At 35.2% G+C, this 9,857-nt stretch overlaps 1 protein-coding gene across 11 annotated transcripts in view; it reads left to right on the forward strand.

The window, feature by feature from the left end:
• Positions 1–8,933, forward strand: part of CHD9 (chromodomain helicase DNA binding protein 9) — a 222,929-nt gene extending 213,996 nt beyond the window's left edge. For 8 of the 11 annotated variants that reach the window (XM_065925328.1, XM_065925334.1, XM_065925332.1 and 5 more), the window contains exons 38-39: positions 1,873–1,977; positions 2,964–8,933. In XM_065925328.1, the coding sequence (XP_065781400.1) occupies positions 1,873–1,977; positions 2,964–3,842 (984 nt within the window). In that variant the 3' untranslated portion in view covers positions 3,843–8,933. The remainder of the gene's footprint in view (positions 1–1,872; positions 1,978–2,963) is intronic. The other 3 variants (XM_065925337.1, XM_065925339.1, XM_065925338.1) reach the window with 2 other exon arrangements.
• The last annotated feature ends 924 nt before the right edge of the window (positions 8,934–9,857 follow it).

The following is a 9,857-nucleotide window of genomic DNA, read 5'->3' on the forward strand; positions in this document are numbered from 1 at the left end:
AAACAGAAAATTGAGAGACTAAGTTTTACTATAGAAAATATTTAGATAACAATAATAGTTATTATGACTGGCCACATTAAACCCTGTCTGTATCCTAACAAGATATAGTACGTGTTCATTCAGAAAGCTGTGGGAAAAGGAATTATTCAAGAGTGTCCTTAGACTCCAAAGGAACATTAAATTAGTAGGTTGAAATCATTTAAATATTTAAAAGGATATGTTTATTTTTATACTTTTAGGGTTCAGTTCAGTTCAGTCACTCAGTCATGTCCGACTCTTTGCAACCCCATGAACTGCAGCACGCCAGACTTCCCTGTCCATCACTAACTCCTGGAGCTTACTCAAACTCATGTCCATTGAGTCGGTGATGCCATCCAACCATCCCATCCTCTGTTGTCCCTTTCTCCTCCCACCTTAAATCTTTCCCAGCATCAGGGTCTTTTCAGATGAGTCAGTGCTTCACATCAGGTGGCCAAAATATTGGAATTTCAGCATCAGCCCTTCCAATGAATATTCAGGAGTGATTTCCTTTAGGATGGACTGGTTGGATCTCATTGCAGTCCAAGGGACTCTGAAGAGTCTTCTCCAACACCACAGTTCAAAAGCATTAATTCTTCGGTGCTCAGCTTTCTTTATAGTCCAACTCTCACATCCATACATGACTCCTAGAAAAACCATAGCTTTGACTAGATGGACTTTTGTTGGCAAAGCAATATCTCTGCTTTTTTTTTTTTTTTTGGTCTCTGCTTTCTAATATGCTGTCTAGGTTGGCCACAACTTTACTTCCAAGGAGCAAGCATCTTTTAATTTCATGGCTGCAGTCACCATCTGCAGTGATTTTGGAGCCCCCCAAAATAAAGTCTGTCACTGTTTCCACTGTTTCCCCATCTTTTTGCCATGAAGTGATGGGACCAGATGCCATGATCTTAGTTTTCTGAATGTTGAGTTTTAAGCCAATTTTTTCATTCTCCTCTTTCACTTTAAACAAGAATTTCTTTAGTTCTTTTTCACTTTGTGCCATAAGGGTAGTGTCATCTGCATATTGATATTTCTCCTGGTAATCTTGATTCCAACTTATGCTTCATCCAGCCTGGGGCATTTCAGCCTGGCATCCAACCTGACCAAAAAAAAACTCCAGTGATGCCTACAAATACAACTTTTAGGGTATCAATTTGCATAAAAGATAAGTGCATTGGTTTTTGAGACCTGAGTTTGAAGGCTGACCCTGACACTTACTAGTTAGCTTTAGGCAGCTTGCATAACTTCTCTGAGGCTTAATTCCTTCATTTGAAAAATAGAAATAATGCATTCTCAAATGGATATAGTGAGAACTAAAATAAATTATGTACTTAAAGTCCTTAGCATGATACTTGGCAGTATTATAATAACAACTTATATTTATTATGTGCCAGATCCTTTGCTGAGGTGATTGAATTATCTCATTTTCATAAAGCCGTATGAGGGAGGTATTATTGTTATCTTCATTCTGCAGATCAGAAAACTGAGGCTCAAAAAGATTTTCTGATTTGCCCAAGTTGTAGGTGGTAAGTGTGATGAGTCCAAAGGATATACTCTTAACTAGGCTACACTGCCTACCCAACATAGTAACTTCACAGTACATGGTAGTTATTTTACTGTCCAAGGAACTATACATGAAACATCTAACATTTATGTTAGCATGTGTTTATGTAGTATATTAATAGTTCTTATGGGTTGTGGTAGTCCTCTTTACTATAATAAGGATTGTCAGAGTGGTTCAAAGAATATATGTGTTTTAAAGAAATAAACTCTGAATAGCACAGATTAAAAGAAAGAAATGTCGTCACATTTAATATGCTCTTAAGTGTCTGAGAGTTTGTTTTTCGTTTATAGGTTGGAGGTGCATTTGCTCCACCTCTGAAAGATTTGTGTCGGTTCCTGAAAGAAAATGCAGAATATGGAGTAGCTCCTGAATGGGGGGATGTTGTTAAGCAGTCTGTGAGTATTTCATGAACACTAGTTCAGACATCATTTTTTAAATAAAATGCTATTTAATGCCATCTTAGATTAAATTTTAAGTTAAGAATTAACAAAATATTCCATAAATATGTGATGATATTTTTTAGTTCACAATTTTTATTTTGCAGAGTACATTGCAAACTTCTCAGATACTTGAATTAGAATGCAGAATCAGTGTACACTAACTGGTGTCATATTTCTATTTTGCCTTTTTTTATTGTGGCTACTAGAAAATTTTAGGTTACATATGTTGTTTACGTTGTTTCTATTGGACAGTGCTGATGTAGAGGTTCTAAACTCCTAAAATTTAGGAATTTTGGTTTGTTTGTTGTGGGAGGGTGGGTTGTTTCATTTTGTTTTGTTCTTCTAGGAGTTTTGAACCTCAGAAAATCTTGGGGGAATTTCAAGAAATTCCCCGTGGTTGTTCTCCACTGCCTGGGAGTTGGTGCTTCCCAGTCTGCAGGTGCTACCACTGTTCTGAGCCAAGTGATTTTTCCCGCATCGTGGCTCTGTCTCCGTTATTCCCAAAGGGATAGTCAGAAAAGAGTCAGAAGCACCTCATTTTCATCGTTACTTACTTCTGTCCTTTGCATACTGCTCTTCCAGACTAGAAGAAGGGCATTTCTTTAGTCTTCTGGTGATGTGAACAAGTAAGGGCATGGCAGGAATAAAATTTTTTGGGTCTTCCAGTTTCCAGAACTATTTTACAAACCTGTGCCTCATAGCTACAGGAGAGAACCAGAGGCTCTCAAGATAAAATGAGAAGTGGAAGAACTCTTTCAAGCCCTCCTTAAAAATAAGATAAAATTGGGTCATCTCTTTCATAATTGGTTATTTTGTATCAATGCAGAATAAGTTTATGAATAATTTCATGTTTTTAATGGCTTGTTTGTATCATAAGTTAATAGTTATTCATTTTATTTTAAAATGGTTATTGTTGATGGATTTTTTTTTTTTTTTTTTAGGGATTTCTTCCAGAAAGTATGTATGAACGTATTCTCACTGGTCCCGTGGTCAGAGAGGAAGTAAGCAGGCGAGGGAGACGACCTAAAAGTGGAATTGCGAAGGCCACAGCAGCAGCAGCAGCTGCAACTGCCACCAGTATTTCAGGCAATCCTTTGCTAGCCAATGGATTACTTCCAGGTGTGGACCTCACAACTCTTCAGGCCTTACAACAAAACCTACAAAACTTGCAATCACTGCAAGTGACTGCAGGGCTGATGGGAATGCCTGCTGGCCTTTCTTCTGGAGGAGAAGCTAAAAACGTGGCCGCCATGTTCCCCATGCTGCTGTCGGGAATGACTGGGTTGCCAAATCTGTTGGGCATGGGAGGGCTCCTGACAAAGCCGACAGAATCCGGAACAGAAGAAAAAAAGGGAAATGACTCTAAGGAGGCAGAAGGGAAAAAAGAAAGGACAGAGAGCCAAAACTCCGAGAACGGCGGTGAAAACTCTGTGTCAGGTTCTCCTGCAGCGTCCTCTGCTGCTGCATTAAGTACAGCTGCAGCTGCCAGCCCGTTAGCCCTGAACCCACTGTTACTATCTAATATTCTTTATCCAGGGATGCTTCTCACTCCAGGCCTTAATCTTCATATTCCAACTTTGTCTCAGTCCAACAGTTTTGATGTACAGAAAAACAAAAACAGTGACTTAGGCTCATCTAAGTCTATGGAAGTAAAGGAAGAAGATTCCAGAGTTAGAGATCAGGAAGACAAAGGGGGAACTGAACCGAGTCCTCTCCATGAAAACAGCACAGATGAGGGTTCAGAGAAAGCCGATGCTTCATCTGGATCTGATAGTACATCATCGTCATCCGAGGATTCAGATTCTAGTAATGAAGACTGATTCTCAGACTGCACTTAAATTATGAACTGATTTTGGATTTTTTTTTCCCTTTAATTATTAATTGTAAATACGCCAGTGTTGAGTGCATCAATAACTTACTGACCGAACATTTCAGTTATTTGTTTAGAAGTGCAAACTGCTTTCAGAGACGTTTTGCATGTAATATTTCTTAAGATTCATAAGTTTCTGAACTCGTATGTACTATCAAATACATAAAGGTGTAAAATTACAACAAAAGGCATTATAATTTTGTTGGGGGTTAATTTTATGAAAATTATGCTCAATAAGAGTTGTATATTTAATATATTTGCAGTGAACACAGAATACTTTATGCATATTACTGATTTAATTTGAATATAGTTTTACAGCCTCCTTGACACCTATAATTTACAGATCAAAACTCAGCAATAATTTGGGCAGCTAATGAATGTCATGAAAGCTGTAGAATCTACATCACCATCCATTGCTTTAATTACATGAAAATGCTCTAGTGTTGTGATGCACTGCTGATATTTCCAATTCAGGTACAAGTGTGTTTTAAAGAAGAAATAAGTTTCCCAATCGGCCAATTTAACTGGCTACCTGTTACCTCAGCTGAGTTAGTTTAGGAAGTTTACATTCGTTTCTAATTCTATACTTGTTTTCAGGGGTTTTTTAAACACATCCTATATATCATGTTAATCGGGCAAGAAATATGACTTGCTTTTTGCTGAGCTTAACTCTAAAATCAGTAAAATTAAGTCATAAAATAATCCCGTGTCATGTGATTTTGACACCCTCTAGACACATTTAGTTTTAACTTTTCAAAGTTTGGCCTCCTATTAGAAATAATTATGTCTCAGATGAGTAATGTCTGTTTCCAGGGTTCAGAAAAGGTAAATCATGAAATACCACTGAAAAGAACTTTTCAACACAGCATACTTCATGTAAAAGAAATTGTTTGTTTGCTTTATTTGTGTAGATTTCTATTTGTGTTTTATGTCATGGAAATATTCCAAAATTAACAGATAATAGGTTAAAGTAATATGCAGATAGTCTAAATTCATTTTGCGTTTCTAGGTATAAGCAGATTAAATGTTGGCCCAGAATCAGTGTTGGGTTATCAGTTTATGTTAAATATACTGAATTGCCCATTTTGAAAATGCACTTTTAATAATCTCAAAAAATATATACATTATTCCTGTAAACCACAAAAAAAGGAAGTCTAAGGCTTCTGATCAATTTCTTAGAACCCTTTAACATGTAAAATTTGTCTGATATTTGATTTGTGATACAGTTTCTCCTGCTAAAGCTGCTATTATTCTGACAAGGTAGAGGTCCAGGTTCACCTTCATATACATTGAAAACAGAGTTAAATTGTTTATAAAATATCATTTACATCCTAAGGAGAGAGAAGCATTGTTCTGGTACTTAAATAAATAAGTCAGTGACAAACTTTGCTAGGGGAAAACTACCCCACTTCTCTCCCACAGAAAAATTAACTTTCAGTTTGTTTTGATACAACTCTATTGCTTTGTCAAGAATCAAGCAATTATATTGAATTTTCCAAGACCTTTACCAGTAAACTATGTTTCTGTATGTAAAATAATCCCTTATTAGAGAGACAGTGTTACATGTATTTACAAAATTATATCAGTTCCATTGGGATTGTATTGATTTTTGTATTTTCCCAAAATAGTACTTTGAATTGATAGTCCTTTATGCAATGTCTTAGCAATAGTCACTATAATGCCCTTCCAGGAGAAGTGGGTAGTAATTCTTCATCATGAAAATGATATATTACATATTTAGTATCTTCCCTTTGCAGTATTGCACTTTTGTTTAACTAGAATACACCTATGAGATAGCCAAAGTTTTCAAACACAGTTAACATAGGTTGCCGGTGGAGTATTTCAGCACCATCCGTATTTCCCTTCTCTCCCTCTAGTCCTACCCACATGATCTTCATTCCTTTCTGTCTCCAGTTTAAAAGGGAAATAAAAAACCCTAAATCTTGTCAGTAAAATCTAATTTATATCAAATTTATGAGATAAAGTATTTTCCTAATTAGATCAAATGAATTTGGTTAACATCTTAGTGATTCTCTTTCTATGTAATAAAGGCAGTGGCAGTTTTCAAAGCATTAAGGCTAATACTAACTTTAAACATTCTCTTGGGTTTCAAGATACTTCTGTCTAGTACTGATTGGGGAAAAGTTGTCCAGCTATCAGCTTAAAAAAAAAAACATGCAAACATGGTTGTGTAAAGTTAAGGGTTATAAGAAAAAAAGAAATCAGTAGAATTACATAATACTAAAGTTGCAGTTGAAAGGATATCCAAGTACGTGTTGGTAGTTACTAAAAGAATTATAGCTGTTATTGCCTTGTATTTATAGCCCTGTTTCAGGTTTCATGATTCAAGTCTTAGTCCAATTTTTCTTTTGGACATTTGCAATATTTACCAGTTGTGTTTTGTGTAGTCTGAATTTGCTTTCTGTAGTTGAGCAAACGTCTTAAAAAGTCATTTGTAATTTATTAAATTACTTTCTATGATGTTCTATAGAGCAAATGGAAGTTTAATTATTTTTTATTAAACATATTCTTTGACTACCCATGATGTCAGCCTCTGTACATGACAATACTTTTATTATTTTATATGTAGTTTATTCCAGTTATGAAAGAAACATTAGTCATAAATCTTTAAAAGGAAAGCGAACATTGGAGGAATTTTTAAGAGACAGAAGAAGGCTATAATTATACCCACAATGTTATTATTTCCTTAAGTTCTCTTCTCCTGGACCTTTAAAAGTCCAGAAGGTCTCAGAAATATACCTAACTTCTTAAAGAAATCCATTGTGGAAATCAGTTAATTATTTTTCCATTGGTTATAGAGGCTTTTCTAATTTATCACTGTTGTTTGTAGTGTTTGGTTTTTTTTTTGTTTTTTTTTGTAAATACAAAAGAAATTTGTTTTCCCTCAAACTGTGAAAGTGGAACAGTGGAGTCTCATCACTCACTCATTTGACTTGACCACATTGAATTATACTGTCATGCTTAGAAAATCTTTTTTTTTTTTTTTCATTTTTGTAAAATAAGGTAAACAAAAGTCGGCTGCTTCATCTGATGCTTACCCAGAGGACCAGTAATATGTTCAGTGCTGGAGGAAGAATTGGCTATGTTGGATGTTTTTGCAAGAAGATACATGATATATAAAATGATGTATTCTATATATTTGAGCTGTAGGAAGAAAAAGTGAGTTGCGGGGAGAGTAATTTTTGGCTACAAGTGATGTTCAACTCACACAATAAATTTAGAACTTACATAAATGCAACTTCAGAACATAAGCTATTTATTTTTAAATGCAGAAAAACAAAAATTATTTAAATTATCCATCAACCTACCCTGAAATATTGTTCATGGAGCTATCCAATCTTATTTATATGTAAGTTATATACATATAGTGGGTTGAATAGTGTCAAAAAATTTCATGTCAACCCAGAACTTCAGAATGCGACCTTCATTGGAAATAGGATCTTGGTAGATAAAATCAGTTAAGATGCAGCCATACTAGATTTAAGGTGGGCCCTAAATCCAATGACTGGTGTCCTTACAACAAGAGAGGAGGACATAAACACAGGGAGAGGGCCATGAGGCAATATGCAGAGATCAGTGCCATGCAGCTAGGAGCCAGGGAACACCAAGGATTACCAGCAACTACGAGAAGCTAGGAGAGAAGCGTGAAGCAGATTCTCCAGAGCCTCTGGGAGGAGCCAGCCTTGCCGCCACCTTGATTTTGGACTTCTGGCCTAAACTGTGGTAGGAGTAAATTTCTATTGTTTTAAGCCATCTAGTTGCATGGGAGTTTGTTGGTAGCTTTAGGAAACATACATTTTCATATTAAATCAGTATTATATAGGACATAATGTTTGTTGTTGGGCCTTTTAATATTCAGGCCTGTATGTCAATAAGTATCCTGCAAATGTGATTTTTAATACATACATTGCTCTTAAGGATGTAATTTAACCAAAAACCTAAAAATGGACAGTTGAGTTTATATATTCATTTTTTGCATCCATCTCTAATGACTTGCTTAAGCCCTAGAAGTGAAATACTTCTGTTTTTAAGGTTTTTCATTTGTATTGCCAATGCCAGTAATGACATTAGGTAACAAGTTTATTCCACCATTAGCAACACATATTTTATGTATGATTTGACTTCTTACTAATACTGTGCATTGCATTTAAAATCATCTTTGCCATTACTAACAGGCAAAAATAACACTTTTTAGTTGAAGTATGCTTGATATACAATATTATGTAAACAGTTGTTGTTCAGCCAATAAGTCGCGTCTAACTCTGTTGCAGCTCTGTGTACAGTAGCCCACAAGGCTCCTCTGTCCATGGGATTTCCCAGGCAAGGATACTGGAAGAGGTTGCCGTTTCCTTCTCTAGGCGATCTTCCCAACCCAGGGGTCAAACTCATGTCTCCTGCATTAGCAGGTTTGTTCTTTACCACCGAGCCACCAGAAAAGCCCCATTATGTAAATTATAGTGTGTAATGTAGAGATTCACAACTTTTAAAGGTTATACTCCATTTATAGTTATTATGAGATATTGGCTACATTCCCCATGTTGTACAATATATCCTTGTCGCATATTTTATATTCTACATATAAGTGATACCACACAGTATTTGTCTGACTTATTTCACTTAGCATAATACCCTCCAAATCCATCTATGTTGCCAAAAAATGTCAAAATTTCATTCTTTTCTATGGCTGGGTATTTCAATTGTGTGTGTGTATAACCACATCGTAATATCATAATAAATTTTTAAATTGTTCTTCCTTTTTCTTAGTGAAAAATAAGACAATATTATAGAAAACCAGGAGGAGGAGGAGAGGAAGAGGAGCACAAAGTAAACAGAAATCCCATGTCGAATACACAGACATGACTGTTAACCTTTGAGTCGCTATTTGGATATACATGTTATATATTGTTTTAATCAGAGTAAGGTTAAACTGTACGTACCATTTTGTAACCTTTTTTCATTTACCATGTCATACTAATATCTTCCCATGCCATTAAAGAGTGTTTCATATTTTTAAGGGCTTTCTCATTCCACTTTTTAAAATCTGTCCATTTAACAGGTTAGAAATAGACCCTTATTTGAGTTTATTTTGGTAAGGAATCTGAATTTCTCCAAAGACTTACGCAGTGTCCTAGCAGTGTGTAGCATATAATCTCCACTGATTGGACATGCCTGCGTTGGATTGGTCATAATCTAAGTAATGCATATATTTATATGTATATGTGAAATATTTAGGTATATATGATTTAGATCATATCTATCATAGATACATGATATGTCAATTGTATGTATGAAATAGCCATAAGAAAACTGGAGTAATTATACTGATAAAAGAGTAATCGATTTGAAAACAAACCAAAAAAAAAAAAGTTACTAGAAATAAAGGAGAACATTTTACAATGACTGAAGGGTCAATCTATCAGGAAAATAAAACAATTATCGACATGTACACGTAATAGCAGGTCCACAAAATACATGAAGAAAAACTAACAAAACTAAAAGGAAAAATATACAATGTAGCAATAACAGTAGGAGACTAATAGCTCACTTTCTATAATGGATACAGCAAGTAGGCAAAAGATCAACAAACCGATTTGAAGGACATTATAAATCAACTAGACCTAAGAAACATCTATTGGACACCACCCAACAATAGCAGAATACATGTTCTTAGAGTACACAAAGACCATTCTCCAGGATAGACCACATAGCAAGTCCAAAGTTCTCAAATTTAAAAATACCAAGTCACACAAAGTATGTTCTCCAGTCACGATAGAATGAAGTTAGAAATCAGTAACAAAACTTGGGAATTTACAAATATGTGAAAATTAAATAACTTACCAATAGTGAGTCAAGGAAATCTCAGAGGAAGTTATAAAATACTTTGAAATGAATGAAAACAATATACCACGACATCATGTAAACAAACCAGTGCATGAAGGGAAAT

This window comes from Muntiacus reevesi, chromosome 2, assembly GCF_963930625.1.
Source record: "Muntiacus reevesi chromosome 2, mMunRee1.1, whole genome shotgun sequence".
NCBI classification, from domain to species: domain Eukaryota; kingdom Metazoa; phylum Chordata; class Mammalia; order Artiodactyla; family Cervidae; genus Muntiacus; species Muntiacus reevesi.